The following is a 17,092-nucleotide window of genomic DNA, read 5'->3' on the forward strand; positions in this document are numbered from 1 at the left end:
TACCTACTTATTCTATTCTCGTAGACAAATATATTCTGAGCTAACAAAATTTTCCAGCAACTGTAAACAATTGTTCTGGAATGTCATTGTTGAAAACAAGGTTCTCTGTGCATTGGTAATCTTTATTTTAAATCCCTTATAATAACATCACTAGTGACTGAGCCTTGAATGGCAAATTAACCTAATTCTTGTCCTGACATTTTGGACATAATTTCATTTTCCATGACAACGCAACGCAATCAATCGACCATACAAATACGCATACGCACATACAGGACGAATATTTGGGAAGAAGAAATTTATAACAATCTGCACATATATACACAATTCTGACACTGTATATTGAGCTTGGGTAGACTGTACACTTCGTAGATGCTCTCCGTGATTGACCTGAACCAGCGAACCAGAACACTGAATGACGCTTGGGGGACATTGTATACAAAGATTTATAATAACTCTTCGTTTTTCACAGATGGATTTTTTTTAAATAACTTGAATGAATATTATTCTGATAAAATGAATTAATAGAACCATGTTTTTGTATTTTCAGATGACGGTGTCAAAGGATGACAAAAACTGAACTCTCTCATGTATATGATTTGCAGAAATGACCTTCCGTTGAATAAAGTCGATAAATTATGTTCTTCCAAACTAATGAAAGTTATAGCCCCGCTGTATAAAATACGTTCCGAGTCACATTTCACCAGTATTCTAAATATTAATTATGGAACTTTAAAAAAAATCGTCAAGATCATGTTAGTATGCGTAAACATCATGTGCATCACTTCTGACATATGGACAGAGATGATGAAGATTAAAATCTACCTTGGAATTACGGGTCTACTACGGGTGCTACTTTCGTATGTTTAATTTTCTCAGCTTTCTATAATTATGGTTATCTATGACACAGTTCATACTTTCGATTGAATAATACATTATAAATTTAAACATTTGCATTGAGTGATCCGACAAATAAGCTAATTTACCATTTGTTTCCGCCTCTAAAACGTTTTTGACGCAGGATTACGTCTTTCGGGAACATATTGGGGTACAAATTGAAAAACGAATATCGATCGCATCGTGAAAAATGTCCAATTTTAAACGCTTATTGCTCAGTCATTTCATGACGGATTGATGAGATTTTTACATCAAAACATTGCGGCACTCTATAACAATTTTTCACCTTGAATAAAATAATATATATCATGTAATTAACTATCGAACAATTGAAAAATCTCAACCCCTATCCAAACGGTACTATTTCTCACATACCAACTGATATAAAAAGACGGTAGCATTTTTCGATTTCTCCACATTCTTTGTGTGGACACCGACTGGACAACATCGTTGCTGGACGGGCTGAACGGCGAGGGATCGAGTGCCTTTCTCAAGGCAAGAGGGCGGAGGTGGTAGCGCTGGAGTAGAGTAGAGTAGAGTTTTCAAAGGGCCTTTCTCAAGGCTAGAGACGAATGAACTGCAAAAGTTTAAAGTCTCTATAATACAATACCTTCCTTCCTTCCTTCGATTTCTCCATTCTTTGTGTGGACACCGACTGGACAACATCGTTGCTGGACGAGCTGGACGGCGAGGAATCGAGTGCCTTTCTCAAGGCAAGAGGGTGGAGGTGGTAGTGCTGGAGTAGAGTAGAGTAGAGTTTTCAAAGGGCCTTTCTCAAGGCTAGAGACGAATGAACTGAAAAAGTTTAAAGTCTTTATAATACAACACCTTCCTTCCTTCCTTCGATTTCTCATTCTCGTTCAACGCTCAGATCGGCAAACATCTGGGCTTCTAGTGTGCAGTGCTCTACAAATCAGCCAACACCATACGGTGCGGCAAAGGAGAGGAAGCCATCGGCAACCAACGATGGATGCGGTGCGGCAAAGGGAGCAAAGAAGAGGAAGCAGCGGATAGCATCGAATTAAATCTAGTGTGCATTGCTGGTGCGCTCCTCTTCACATCAACAATTGGATGCGGCAAAGGAGGCAGAGGAGCGAAGTGCATAGTATCACACTCGCTATCCGTCGTTTAGCTCGTCGTGGTTGTGCCAATCAAACCCTCGCAAATCGACGCACAGAAGCCGATGGCGCCAAAGTCAAGGAAAGCATCAGCGAATCCGTAAAAGCTACCGCTCACAAAACTAAACTGCTACATCCGACGTAGCAGATTCCGTACAACCTATTAAACCATTCCAGTCCTTCTCAGGACTATCAATTTTCCTGCCCCTCTTCCGTCAAAAAATTTTGCACAAGTGTAAGTGTAAAATTGTATAAGGTAGCAGTTGTGTTAAAAATGACTTGATTCAATTTTCATAAATAAAAACCAAGGGCTGTTCCCGCTCGAGAACTGGTCGTTTGGTTTATGCTGTCTGTTTTGTTGGGCTTCATTTTCACCCAAGGGAAGTTTATACGGCGAGAAAAATTGGAAAAGTGAGGGAATATTTGAAAAAGTGATTTCCCATATGCTCTACATATAGTACTAGGTGTTGTTAGTCCAATTAAAATTCACATTTGGTTGGGTCAGAAAGTATAAATTATAAAAGAAAATTACCTTTTCCATTTCAAATATCTTTTCTCTATAAAAAAATTAAAGTAACATGTTTTTACTGTTGAGAAAAATTAATAATTGTGTTTGGAGCCGATCTGGCGTGGAGGTAACATCCATACTTCTCACGCTCAAGATCACGAGTTCAATTCTCACTCCCGACATTCTTCCAAAATGGAAGGTAAAAGTGACGAACCAGCCAGAAGCGTTAAAAGTCACTATAATACAGAAAAAAAAAATTGTGTTTGGTATTGGTAATTATCTTATATTACATTGGTGGTTTTTTTTCTTATTTCATCCATACATATCACAGGAGGCATCTCGTCTAGAATCATATCTCGTTCCACTTCGGTATCTTTTATCTGATACGCACCATCCAACGAATGTTTACCATCCTTCTGTCATCATCACTCGGTAAACATTAGTGGAGTGAACAAACAATGTCCAAAAAAAACCAACCAAAAAAAACGGCCCTTTTCAGGGCCACCAAATCATTATCAAGGAGTTTAACGATGTAATTCTTCAAACATATCCAAAATCAACAGATAGCCTAACGGAATCCTACGTCAACTATGCGGTCGTGTCTTGGACACAACCCTTCTGTGACTTTTTCGTATTGAAAGGTCGCTTCCTCATTCATGCTGGTATCGTATGCAAGTCTCATCAGCCTGCATGAAGGTTGCATGCGATGCCGTCACCGAGTGACCTGTATATGAGAGGTACTCGATAGCGCACGTGAAGGGTGCTAAGCGGAGCGCCGTAAAATTATGTATGAATGCGATAGCGATAGCGCATGATGGGCGCAGTTGCTCCGTGTGAGCATATGAACGACACAGTGGATACCAGGTAGAGCAACCCGCTCATGATGAGGCATCTCTTCTATGTGAAAAGCATTAAGGTGGTGATGTATATGCTATTCAGCATGGTGCCAGGCACTTACGGAGCGATTGGCCATTGAGGTTAAAAACTTTCGGAACAACCTAATAGATACCACCTGTTCTTAAAACATTGGCAAATTGGGGTATAAACGTCAAATTACTATAATTTATCAAGAACTTCTACACAAAAGTCGGATCTTCAAGGTCAAAATAACAAACACCAGCTCCAGAAGTTTTCACAAGGAAACCTTAAGGGCGATTACACATTATCCGGTTTCAGCCGGACCGGTTTCAAAAAGCGCCGCTGGGTTTGGACGGATAACCGGATAACAATGTAAAAGAGACCTCACGCTACACAAAACCGTACATCTTTCACATACACATACATGCATTCATTTATATAGCGGAATGACAGATAAACATTGCTGCAAATATCCGCGATGACGGCGGAATGGTGAATGGTCTGGATACGACATTAGTTTGTATCTAAGACGTTTGTATGAGGCAAACTATCATCATCATATTGAAACCACAGCTGCTGCGGCAACTACGAGCTTTCTCGTATTTGCGTCCCTTGGAAAAGACGGCCCAATGTTGGAGTGTGGCACACCAGGACATTACGCGCACCCTGCATCAGGACGGTGTTCTTACGCCCACTTCAGAATACGTTTACGAGCATTTTCCGTAATTCGCTCAGCACACACACACACACGTTTATCTACAACAGTTCCCACAACAGCGGCAATGTAAATTTGTAATGATAAAAATGAAAAACTTACTGGACAAAACACATAGGTGTCATCAACAGAATTACAAAAACTAATTTTGGTCCAGTTGCGGTGTACTTATTCGTACGCTAAATTATTTTATTTTCAAACATACACAAATAGCATAATTTATTTCACACGCGATTGAGCCTTACAAATAAATTAATTGAAAAAACATAATTTCCCTTCAAACAGATCTTCGTCCAGAAACACGCTGAGCATGTGTCGCAATTCCTGGAACACGTTCCCCTGGGGCAGGGACAGCTTCTGGAGCACATTTCGCATCAACGCACATCGGATCGTGGGCGAAGAATGGCCAAATCATATATATGCCAACAGCTGGGTGATTTTGTTCTAACAGAACCGATACTTCAGCGCCGGGCAGGGGAACATCTTGATCACCGAGCACAGATCGGACAGTTTGGGGTTGGAGTTCTTCGAGCCGAGTTGCGGCCACCTCATCGTCGATCGTGTTCCGGGTCAGGTCGAACTGTCTGGAATACCAAATAAGAATATTAGAAGAGGGAACTATTTTGGTGTGTCCAAATCAACAAAAACTCACCTTCACAATCAGCTCGATGACGTTATTTATAAGTATTGTGTGCCCATATTTTTGTGTTTTTTCTTTATTTCACCATTGCACTGACAATCTTTATGATTAAAATAACGTCATAATTTTCCTTCGAACTCTATCTCATTGCTGTTTACGCAGGTCCTCGCCCAGAAACGCGCTCAGCATATACCGCAATTTATCGAGCACGTACTCCTGGGGCAGGAGTAGCTACTCGAGCGTTAATCTACGCACAGCTATTTATACGCGGATCTTGGGCAAAGAATGTCCGACTCAGATATATTGGGTGATTTCGCTCTGACAGAACCGATGCTTCGGCGTCGGACAGGGAAACATCTCGATCACCGATCACAGATCGGACATTTATGGCTTGAGATCCTCGAGCCGAGCCACGTCCACCTCGTAGTCGATCGCGTCTCGAGTCAGGTCAAATTGTCTGAAAGAATAAGAATATAATATTAGGAGAGAGTTATTTTTGGTGTGCTCAAATTACCACAAACTAAACTCCTCATAAAGTCTCGATAAGCTCACTCAAAACATGCCCCTTGATTAACCAGTTGGAAATTTGTTTGACATCATCGAACTCGTTCAGTAGCGAATCTGTGAACAAAACAAAAACGGAAGTTAATTTAAGAACTCGTTCAATTCGTCGAAAGACACCACCCACCGTTGATAACACAGTCCACGGCAATATGCTCCATGATGATCTCGTGCGCCTGTGACCATTGCTTACCTTCGTGCAGCAACTTGTATCACCGAATTTGTTCCACAGCACAGATCGTTTCCGAAGAAGCGAAATAAAAATTTCGACATCCATATCACTTGTAAATTCTGAATTGATTTCAAAATCAACAAACAAACGTCAATAGCACACACATACTAATTCAAGGGGATAAAAATTGCCTGAATTGTACTAATACTAACAGACATGACAAACAACTGTCAATTCGCGTTGATGGCATGGAGTTTCGTGTTCCGCTTTTGGGAAATGATAGTGATAATGGATTTTCAGGTGCAGTAAACACATGTTTTAAAAATAAAAGTATGAATGAAAATTAACTTCTTCTTATGAAATATGTTCTTTATGTAATAGAGTAACACCTTCTTTTGCAAGTGGGGAAAACGCCCTGAAGAATAATTGTGTTTGATACTGATTTCATATTACAATGATGAGTTTTAGTGAAAATGTCAAGAAAATTATACAAAAATGGTTAATTAAGAATCAGTACTACGGGTTTTAAGTAATCAAATAGCATAAAGTAGAAATTTTCATTAAAAATTTAAACAACTTAAAACTGTCTTAAGATCTGCTAAGCTTATAGAGAATGATTTGCTTTCCCAAACCGAAGCCCCCACCAGACGTCGACACAGTGCTACTGTCATCGCGTATCATTCTTGTCCGGTCGCCGGACATTGTAGTCGCAGTAGACGGCTGCATCACGGCGCCGTAAAGAGGTTGATACGGTCGAAATTTGCCATTTGGGAAATTTGCCGGTCCGGCTGAAACCGGATAATGTGTAATCGGCCTAAATGTACATCAAGGCTCCGTTCTTGGCGTTATCCTTTTTCCAATTGGCGATCTAACGCAAAACGTAAACGATCGGTGAGACATCTGGATTTTGTTTTTGAACTAAGAAAATGATGCTAATGTAACCTAAAACTCAAAAACAAATCACGTATATTTTACTTCCAGGCTTTCCAAGGTAGTTCTCACATGCAGGAATCGTACATTTTTCTACTTGTGTTTGATTGTGCTCTCGAATTTCCTTCTTTAATTCAACCATTGTCAACATTTTTATAGTTTTCACTACTGAAAGAGGTAAATAATTAACATGTTATATATAAAATTGCGCAGAATTATATTTCTTACAAACTCATGGCAATCAAATAATCTTTTATGATTATAACATTGTAATTTCTGGAAAGAACTACAAACCTTCCAAAGGCTCACATGGCAAAATTTAAAACCATCATCACTTTCACCACAGCGCCGCCTAGGTGTAGATTTGTACGTTAGATCGCCAATGGCGGGTTTACATTAGGGAGAACTATAGCTGGAGATGGATTCATTCATCCGAAAATTGATGTAAACGGGTGAGAATATATATTATACACTTCTTCACTTCAACACAAATAACGAAATTCGACTTTTTTCCTGTTATTAATTGAAAGTAAGCAACTGAATATAATTCATGAAAGTATAAAGAGCAAGTGCAATTCTTTCACAAGTATGTATATGTGTGACCATTGTATTTAGTGAACAACTATACGAATGTCAAACATTTGTACTTTACTTTTGCACGTATGAATCTAACGACGAATATATCGACGAATAATATATGAATACGTTCAATCCGATCACAAAAAGGACTAAAATCAAATAAGAATAGTCCGAAAATGATATTATGAATTATATTTAATAAATATTCTACGCCACTGACATTAATTTATACATTTCATTGAACAATATTCTGAAATAGGAAAAAAGTCACTTGTCCAAAAAAGTTACTCCTATACTCGCGTCGGTGTCTCAGACCGAAAGTTGTGAAAAAGTGATACACATCCCCTTCGTACCAACTTATACGATACGCTGAACGCCGTAGAAACGGAACACAAATTTCAGCATTACTCGAGAATTAATCACGCAAATGAAACGAAATGTGGCATGTGGAGGTTTTAGGGTGCAATAAATGTTTCTTTGGTGGTAAGACACTCCACCCCCCTCTTCAAGGGGGGGGCTGCCATACAAATGAAACACAAATTTCTGCATTACTCGAGAATTAATCACGCAAATGGAACGAAATGAGGCATGTGAAGGTTTTAGGGTGCAATAAATGTTTCTATGGTGGTTGGACACTCCACCCCCTCTCTAAGGGGGGGCTGCCATACAAATGAAACTCAAATTTCTGCATCAATTAATGAAGTAAACGAAACCAAATTAGGTATATGGTGGTTTTAGGGCGCAATAAATGTTTTCACGGTGGTTAGACACCCCCCCCTTTTTTAAGGGGGGGGCTGCCATACAAATGAAACACAAATTTCTGCATTACTCGAGAATTAATCAAGCAAACGAAACCAAATTTGGCATGTGGAGGTTTTAGGGTGTTTCTATGGTGGTAAGACACTCCACCATCCTCTTCAAAGGGGGCTGCCATACAAATGAAATACAAATTTCTGCATTACTCGAGAATTAATCACGCAAATGGAACGAAATGTGGCATGTGAAGGTTTTAGGGTGCAATAAATGTTTCTATGGTGGTTGGACACTCCACCTCCCTCTCTAAGGGGAGGCTGCCATACAAATGAAATGTAAAATGAGTATGAGATTTTGTTACTCTGCTCCACCCCCTCTCTAAGAGGGGGCTGCCATACAAATGAAACACAAATTTCTGCATTACTCGAGAATTAATCAAGCAAACGGAACCAAATTTGGCATGTGGAGGTTTTAGGGTGCAATAAATGATTCTATGGTGGTTAGATACTTCTCCTCCCTCTCTTAGGGTGGGCTGTCATACAAATGAAAAACAAATTTCTGCATAACTCGAAAACTAATCAAGCAAATGGAGCCAAATTTGGCATGTGAAGATTTTAAGGGGCACGAAACGTTTCTATGGTCAATAGACACTCCTCCCCTCTCTCTAAAAGAGAGAAGAGAGAGGGGTCTGTGTCCGAAAATAATCTGATATTATAATGATGAGTTTTGGTAGAAATACTAGGATTTTTTTAGTAAAAGGTAAATTTAACGGAGTCGATTAGAAGATCAATCAATGAACAGTTCTCCGATTGGACTTATGAACATGCGCTTAATAAGAAAACGTGAATGTTTGAAGGTATTGATAACAAAAAAACAATTTTGGGCGGGACGAAGTTTGCCGGGTCAGCTAGTGATTCTATAAATATACTTCTTTTGAACTAGTAGCTATAGCGACCATGTAGAAATATTCAAACAATTCAGTTATTTCAACAACATTCGAAGAACAGGTAATTTTGAACAGAAAAAAATTTATGTTGGTACAAAAAAAAATTGTGCATCATTCTCATGGTATGCTCTTTTTTCAATCGTCGTCAAAAAATCATTAAAGGGTAAATTTATCAATATACTAAAATAATGTAACTTTTAAAATTATGAAATCATTTTTTTTTTTATTATAAATGTCTGTTCTTTTTTATTACAAGAGATAAATATTCGCTCGATTAATCTAATACTGAAAGATATTTATACCGTTTCCCCTCGCGCACTTATTGACGACGCGGTCTCACCTTTAGTCCACACATCTTGATCTAAACAAAACACAAAAGGCTCGGATGGGAAACATCCGGCACCCTTATCTTGTTGGAAGCTATACAAAGCAAAGAAAAGGAAGCAAAAGGGGCGAATCACATGGCCGCATCTGGCATTGGTGATTTTATTTTTCGAGTGCACATTGTGCCATACATTTCCTATGCGCTTGTTTGCGCTTCAATAACATTTTGTTTATTGACCGGCCCTGCTATCTAAGCCGGGTTCGTAACAACTGACATTTGTTTACCATTGTTATTGTGTATATGTATACGTACGAATAATTCGTATTGCAAAAATTTACTAATCATTCGTAATACTTACCAAAAATTCGTCATATATAACAATTTTTTGGATCAGTGTAGTTAATTAGTTAACAGTTTTCCTTGGCAATTCTGGCAACACAATAATAAAAAACCTTTTCATCCAAGCAAAGCAACTGTCACTTCTTCGAGGAAGCCTTTTGTTTTCATAATAAATCTACCGCAAAAATATTATCATTTCGGCATTGATTTCGAACGACGAAATAACGCAGATAAATTGTTCGAAAATGTTCAAATATTGTTTCCAAAGAGGTTCCGTTTGGCGTGCTTTGCTGTTTAGTTCTGCAAAGAATATGTAAGCTCATAAATTCAGTGGAAAGGATTCAACGAATGTATTTATTTTCATTCACAGATCAGTCACGCAACGCAACTCGTTTGCATGCTATGACAGAAGCCCTGCAAAAATATTGGTTCCAACATGTTCCCCGAATGTTACCCCTCTTCGCACTATGTTCATACAAACGCAGGATACTCCCAATCCAGATAGTCTCAAGTTTCTCCCCGGTACTCCGGTGTTGGAGAAAGGACAAACGATGGACTTCCCCACCACCGCATCGTCTCTCAAGAGTCCGCTGGCCAAGCTGCTGTTCCGCATCGAAGGTGTGCGGTCGGTATTTTTCGGGCCCGATTTTGTGACCATTTCAAAGCACGAGGAAGCCGAATGGCGTCTCATTAAGCCGGAAGTTTTCGCCGTAATAATGGACTTCTTCGCTTCCGGATTGCCGGTGGTCATAGATGCGAAGCCCACCGAAGACACCCAAATCCACGAGGATGACGACGAAACGGTACAGATGATAAAAGAACTGTTGGACACTAGGATCAGGCCAACGGTGCAGGAAGACGGTGGGGACATTATTTTCATGGGTTACGACGATGGCGTTGTGAAACTGAAGATGCAAGGATCGTGCTCATCGTGTCCAAGCTCGATTGTGACGCTCAAAAATGGGGTGCAGAATATGCTGCAATTCTACATACCGGAAGTCGTTTCCGTCGAACAGGTCACGGACGAGGTGGATGACGTTACCGAGAAGGAGTTTGAGAAATTGGAAAGCAAAATTCAACTGAAGGAAGATAAATGAGTTGATGCGTATGTGATCTGTAAATTATGAGAAGATGTGATATATTCGTGGAGTGAATGTTTAGACACAACGCTTCATACATTTAGTTCTATTTTAGTAGGGTTTATAATATAGTCGAGATAATGACAGTGCGTTAATCACTATTAATTGTTTTCATCACTCAATAAGCTGCTGCTAAATCATGCACCAAGTAAAAGATAAGTTAGTCCTGGAATGCATTGTGCCGTTATTTCAGGGTTTATAATTCATCATCCAAATCAAAGTTCTCCGGAGGAAAATCTCCTATTTCTATTGCTCTCGCAGGGACAAAGCTTCCATATTTGGGAGGACACTCAAAGTATCTCTTCCCATTACAACTCCCGTCGTTTACGCCGAGTGGTTCATCGAATTGAACTCCTACAAAGATTCCTGGCTTACCCTCTAATTCCCCCTTATACATGACCGTTCCCAGTCGTGTGGGTTGCCCTTTGGTGGTCACTCTGCACCGTGATCCGATGGTGGCCTTGTCGAGCTTTTGTGCGTCCTCTGCTTCCTGCTTTTTTCGTTCCTCCTCAAGCTTAGCCATTTCTTCCTCATTGTACTTACCGAGTTTGTTTCGCTTCAAATAGTTCCTCAGATTGTCCTGTTTTTTATCGTACTCTTCCTGACTGAGTTCAAATTTCTGAACGTTTTCTTGGGTGGCGAAAGCAAAATTGTCTATAACGTGAACTCGCATTCCGTCTTCAATCGGATAAAATCCGAGCATTTTATTATCATCATCCAGACGGGCAACCAGTCTTTCTCCGCTGTAAAGCTCCAGTCGCATTGTGGCCGCCGACCCGCCAGTGATTGGTTCGAGTTTTGCCTTGATGAGAATGATCGATAATATACAATTAATCTTCCAATTAATTTAATCGTAACACGCCCACCTTAAATTCGGAAATCTTCAGCGATTTGCTGTACTTCCGTTCGAAGGACAGCGTATCATTCAGAGAGTTAGAAACATTAATCTTCACAATATCCGAGCCGGTGATGATTGTAGCTCCTTCCATTTTGATGATCTACGGCAATTTCACGGTAACGAATCGCACAGACGGTACCGTTTTCTGTACTATTTTCTTCTACCGATGACTAAACTACCGAATGTTCGTCCGGGGGTGGCGCAAAGAAGAAAAACAAACAACAAAGAATCTCGATGCGCGATGACAGCTGCCTGGATTTCAAAAAGTTTAGTACAAAAGCTTCGCGAGTGGAGTGAGGAGCACATGCGTTTGTTTACATGTTGAAATTCAGTTACTAGTGAATATTGCTTTTGCGTTCTTCTGGAAATATGCTGTGTCCCGAGGTTTGGCGCTTTCGAGCACCGTCCCATGAAATAGTCCAAAAGACGGGTATCATTGATTGGAAGCACCAAAAGAAGGATCCAATCAGGAGAGGCATCCGATCGCATCCCTTCAATCAGATGGTGAGTTTTCGTAGTATCAGCGATGATAGATGTAGTGGGCTAGCGGTGGTAAAGTGCAAGGCGCGTAGAAGTATATCCTAAGGTGGGCCAACTTGCTAAAACCACCAGGGGTTAGACATCAATTGAATATAGGCTACCCAAAATCAAAATCAATATGGCGTCATTTGTTTATCAACATATCATTTACGAGGATTGAAATCGAAAAATGCACTGCTTTATTCTAACTGCATGAGCGATTTTCATATTTCGGTTTCACATGGAGGTGTTCACATTTAACATGGAGTTTAAAGTTAGCCACTATTCGACTATATAACCGGCCCGAGTTGTAAACAACAGTAATTGATTGAACCAAAATGTCAGTAAACCGCAGCAATATTGGGTACACTCGCAATATGAGGGATTTGACGTTTTAGTCGTACCCCTGAAAACCACTCTTCAGCCATATTGGAAGTCTACTGTGTTTTGTTTGTAAACAAAACACAATACGCTTGTGCCGGAGCTCGCTCGTGATCAGTCTGTCTCTTTCAGGCTTCAAGGAAATAATTCCCCTTCTGCTTTCTTCGGTACTGTTTTCATATACCGCTCCCCTAACCAACTTAGTGACGAAACGGCCTCACCTAGTACCATAGACCCGTCTTGGTAAAGTGATCACCGGCTTGTTTGGTACTACAGTATGTTACCTCTAATTCGACAGGCCTGTAATGCGGCACGCATAATTGAACTTTTTTTTTGTAAACATCGAGTTTGGGACTGTAGTTATCGCCCCAGATTGAAAGTCGCCATCAGGCGTTGGCACTGTATCACTGTCATCGCGAATGTCCAATTACAATCAATTATCAATTACCAAATACAGGTCACAGTCACCTCTAAAGGCGGTTTTATATCATCGGGTACGCAGCATAACCGGCACGAGCCGACAAATGGAAACCCATTTGCAATAAAACAGCATTTATCAAATATTTACGTCGTAATTATCAAGTCAGCGCACTTTGGATCTGAAAACACTTTCATTCGTTTCGATATCATATCCGATTTATTTTTAATATTGCGATCTTTCGCTTAAAATTAAACAAGTTAACAAGCCGCGTTGATGGCATTGAGCTTCGTTTACCAGTTTAGGGGGGCGTCAAAAAATTGATTGATTTTCAGGCGGAATGAACACGTTTTTAAAGTTAAAATTATGAATGAAAATTAACCTTTCCGTACCAAATTAGACACTTTTTCCAGGTGGTGAATAAATCTTGTACGAAAATTGTTTTGAAGACAACTTTATATTATAATGAATAGTTTCAATAACAATGTTGGAAATGTATAGATAAAGGGTTAAATAAAAGTCAGAAAGTTTTAAGTAATTAAATAAAGGGCTGTCTACATAGCACGTGAACAAAAAAGCATGATTTTAGACACCCCCCCCTCCCCCTCCGTGGACAAGCGTGGACATTCCTTATACCTAGAGTGCGTGCGATTTGGCACAGGGGCAGTGCCTTGCCAAACAAAAATGGCACAGAAATGGCGTGCCATGGCACAGTGGACATCCATACTTTAAGGGTCACACTCGAAAAAATCGATTTTTTCTTGCATTTTTGAGAAGCTTATGTCCTCAGAAATGTTGTCCTGAAAGAATTGTTCGATATTTGATTTCGTTGAAAAGTTACAGCCGAAAGTATGAGGTCATGTTTTTTCAGCTGGTGGTATCGATATCTCAGGATCTACTCGACCAATTTGGCTGAGTTTTTTTTTTATCAGCATGTGAAAATGAATTATTTAAATCCTTACATAACCGCTTTAATATCTAATTTTTTCGATTTTTTATGAGCTTATAAACTGCGATTTATCATTAAAAATAACTCATTTTTAGCACAAATGGTCGGTGTTAAGTCAGACCGGACCATGTGACATTTTTATGATTTCGAAAAAAACGAACATAAAGTTTAATGCTCTGCAATTTTCAAAGCATTTACTTTTTTCGTTCAATATTGTTCTCAGAAATGTTAGCTACTCTCTGACAATACTTTGACGTATGATAGTTGTAAAAAACATCAAGTATGCCAAAAAATGCAGTTATTTGGCTGCCTATACGTACATGGTCCATTCTGACTGAACCAAATGAAGCATTTATTAAGAGTTGGTTCACTATGACTGAACAATTTCGAAATATTTCTCAATCAATTAACAGTTGTGAGTCAAAGTGTGCCATTCTGCTATGAAAATTAGAGTGAGAAGGATTGTGAGTTTGGAACTGCATAAACATTTGTTTGCTTTCAGCATAATAGTCTCTGCCATCTACTGTTGGCATGAATGTGATTGCACAGCAAACATGTTGAGCATAAACTTCCCATTTTCAATCATCTTAGACAGCATTCGTCAATAGAATCGTCAAATTTGAATTCATTGTCATCGCTACAGCTGAAATAGTACATTTTGCGATCATTCACACTGAAGGCCAGCATTTTTCACAGACCCGTTCAGTCGGAGTGGACCAAGTTATTTTTTGACGTAGAACTACGTCTTTCATTAAGGGTAACAAATCAGAAAACAGGTCACGTTTTTATGAAATAAAGTTAACGTTAATAACTATTTTTGCCGCGAAAGGATTTTGGCGATTTGCATACTAAACGAATCGGAAATTCCGTAAGATTTGCTATACATTAGAATTCCCTGGTTTATAAATGGTTAAAAATCATGAAAACTTTGAGCGTTTTCATTTTCACATACATTTGTTCTGTACATTTGTGTGCTTTCCAGAACAGAGCAGTCAGTAACGAGCAACTTATCGACGACCAACGGAGGGGAAGTCGTAGGATTTCAAGTCTCCGTGAACAAAGGAAAAGTAGAAGAATGAAGGGGAATTTTTGCTCAGAGTATAAACAGTGGATCTCGCTGAGGCAAACTTTCATTCGGCATCGGACTGTTGAGCAATCCAGCTCACTTTGCTTTCGCTGCGCTTCGATCTAAGATTGGACTCCACCAGTGGTAATCCAACTTGGATATCGTCGTGTGGTTTTTTCAGTTCGTTTTTGGCGTTATTCGTATCGTGTGTTGGTGATAAAGTACATACCATAACTGATAAATTCATCCGACTTTTCTGGAATCCAGGACGGGATAGCTGCCTGTGATGATTATCCTTAAGGTCTCTCTCTCTAGTAGAGAGAGTGTGGTCGCAAGACACAAGGTCGGGAGAATACGGGGAATTGGTGGAATTAATTCAAACTTCAGGTTTATCAGAGTCTCACGCGAGGTGTTCCAGTGTCTGTATATACTGTATATTCGACGACTTTTACTTGATACTCATTTTGATGGGGTTTTAAAAAAATATTTATTGCGCCGTTTTGTGGTGGCGGTCATTTTGAATTTGCATTTATCATAAATAACTGCTGGTCAAGCACTTTCATTTAATACCCATATTGATGGGCTTTAGAAAAAAATATATATTTTGCTATTTTGTGATGGCGGCCATTTTGGATTTGCATTTTCTATAAATAACTGTGTTCTATTAATCAAGCCCTTTCATTTGATAGCCATATTGATGGGGTTTCGAAAAAAATATATATGGCGCCATTTTGTGGTGGCGGCTATTTTGAATTTGCGTTTTTCAAAAATAACTGTGTTGTTCTATTACTCCAGCTGTTTCAAATGATACCCATATTGATGGGATTTAAAAAAAAAAATATGTATGGTGCTATATTGAGGTGGCGGCCATTTTTAATTTGCATTTATCATAAATAACTGTGTTCTGCTAGTCAAGCCCTTTCATTTGATTCTCATATTGATGAAGTTTCGAAAAAATATATATGGCGCCATTTTGTGGTGGCGGCCATTTTGGATTTGCATTTTTCAAAAATAACTGTATTCTATTACTCCAGCTGTTTCATTTGATACCCATATTGATGGGATTTAAAAAATATATTTATGGTGCCATATTGAGATGGCGGCCATTTTTAATTTGCATTTATCATAAATAACTGTGTTCTGCTAGTCAAGCCCTTTCATTTGATTCTCATATTGATGAAGTTTCGAAAAAATATATATGGCGCCATTTTGTGGTGGCGTTTTATAATGATAGCAGAGATAAAGTTGTGTTGACAAGAAGGGGGTAAAATTTCTATTATTAAGTTCGTCGCCTAGCGCCTAGTAGAAATAGGGATTTGCCAGCTGTGCCAAAGTGTGCCAACCGTGCCATCTGTGCCAGCTGTACCATTTGTGCCATCTGTGCCAACTGTGCCAAAGTGTGCCAACTGTGCCACCTGTGCCAGCTGTGCCAATCTGTGCCAACTGTGCCAAATGTACCATGGCACAGCTCTGTGCCGTACCAAATGGTACAGAATTTTGTCGTGCCATGGTACGTGCCGTGCACACGCATATTACTTATGTTGTCCACGTGGAAATTCCTCCGGTTTTGAGGAAAAAATCAAGAAATTCTATTTTTTCGCTTATATTTCATTTCAAGTTTGTTTCTATATTCTATTCCTTATCTTTCGTGTTAAAAATTATAGACTTACCAATGGTAACGCTTTGTCTTGAAATCTTCGATTTTTTTCAACATTGTCCGGGAGCTCATCATTTTCTTCCGAATTCCATTTACGTTATCTCCATATCCTTTTTAAAATATCGATTGTGAACTTATTTTCGAGTATTTTTAGTAAAGCTGGCTGGCTGTTTGAGTTTTCAAAAAATCAAACAATGAAATCAAGCACTTTGTTTGAAAACAGAATTTTCTCGTCTAAACATCAATGACTTTCGCTTTTACAGGTTCGGTAGTGCCCAATGGCCATAATGAACCTAGTAAAAACTAAACATCTGCAGCATCATCGTGATCAGGGATGGTAAAAAATCACATTCAACGATCAATGAATAAGTATATCCCTCTAGTCGGATGTTTTTAAATCACCCCCAGCAGGCGAGGCTCTTTTATTCTTCATATGTACACAGAGAGAATACTTGGAACGGTGAGCTACCAAGATCTCAAAAAAGCAATATGAGAGCGGAATCCCAACTGCTTGCACTCTCGAAGCATTACTTCTACTACTCAGGTTTTATCGTGAGTGCAAGCCACAAACGATTAATCCCATTCCATAGAGCGGATGATGAGTTCTTGATCGGAAAGTGTAACAAGAGACGATCAACTGAAATCTTACGACACTCATCGAGGGATTTTTAATTCTCTATTGCACTGTCCGCAGTGAGTGGCTGACTCAGTCTCGTGTCGATTT

At 39.3% G+C, this 17,092-nt stretch overlaps 3 protein-coding genes and 1 long non-coding RNA gene across 4 annotated transcripts in view; 2 read left to right on the forward strand and 2 right to left on the reverse strand.

Annotated features, from left to right (window-relative positions):
* Positions 1 to 4,300: 4,300 nt before the first annotated feature.
* Positions 4,301 to 5,562, reverse strand: LOC129763346 (uncharacterized). The gene is made up of 4 exons (XR_008740892.1): positions 5,425 to 5,562; positions 5,251 to 5,357; positions 4,749 to 5,193; positions 4,301 to 4,680 (listed from the first exon to the last, which is right to left on the reverse strand). It is a non-coding gene; the product is annotated as an uncharacterized LOC129763346 (long non-coding RNA).
* A 3,927-nt stretch (positions 5,563 to 9,489) lies between these two features.
* LOC129761745 (NFU1 iron-sulfur cluster scaffold homolog, mitochondrial-like) lies at positions 9,490 to 10,652 on the forward strand. Its single transcript, XM_055759494.1, has 2 exons — positions 9,490 to 9,654; positions 9,712 to 10,652. The coding sequence occupies exons 1-2, from the start codon at positions 9,587 to 9,589 to the stop codon at positions 10,436 to 10,438; spliced, it is 795 nt and encodes a 264-aa protein (XP_055615469.1). The 5' UTR covers positions 9,490 to 9,586; the 3' UTR covers positions 10,439 to 10,652.
* Positions 10,512 to 11,594, reverse strand: LOC129761746 (tubulin-folding cofactor B). Its single transcript, XM_055759495.1, has 2 exons — positions 11,347 to 11,594; positions 10,512 to 11,282 (listed from the first exon to the last, which is right to left on the reverse strand). The coding sequence occupies exons 1-2, from the start codon at positions 11,467 to 11,469 to the stop codon at positions 10,677 to 10,679; spliced, it is 729 nt and encodes a 242-aa protein (XP_055615470.1). The 5' UTR covers positions 11,470 to 11,594; the 3' UTR covers positions 10,512 to 10,676.
* A 41-nt stretch (positions 11,595 to 11,635) lies between these two features.
* LOC129761744 (ribonuclease P protein subunit p40-like) overlaps positions 11,636 to 17,092 on the forward strand; it is a 29,099-nt gene continuing 23,642 nt past the window's right edge. Inside the window, exon 1 of the mRNA XM_055759493.1 lies at positions 11,636 to 11,882. Coding sequence (XP_055615468.1) covers positions 11,748 to 11,882 — 135 coding nt within the window. The 5' untranslated portion in view covers positions 11,636 to 11,747. The remainder of the gene's footprint in view (positions 11,883 to 17,092) is intronic.

Source organism: Toxorhynchites rutilus, chromosome 1 (assembly GCF_029784135.1).
Source record: "Toxorhynchites rutilus septentrionalis strain SRP chromosome 1, ASM2978413v1, whole genome shotgun sequence".
Taxonomy (NCBI): domain Eukaryota; kingdom Metazoa; phylum Arthropoda; class Insecta; order Diptera; family Culicidae; genus Toxorhynchites; species Toxorhynchites rutilus.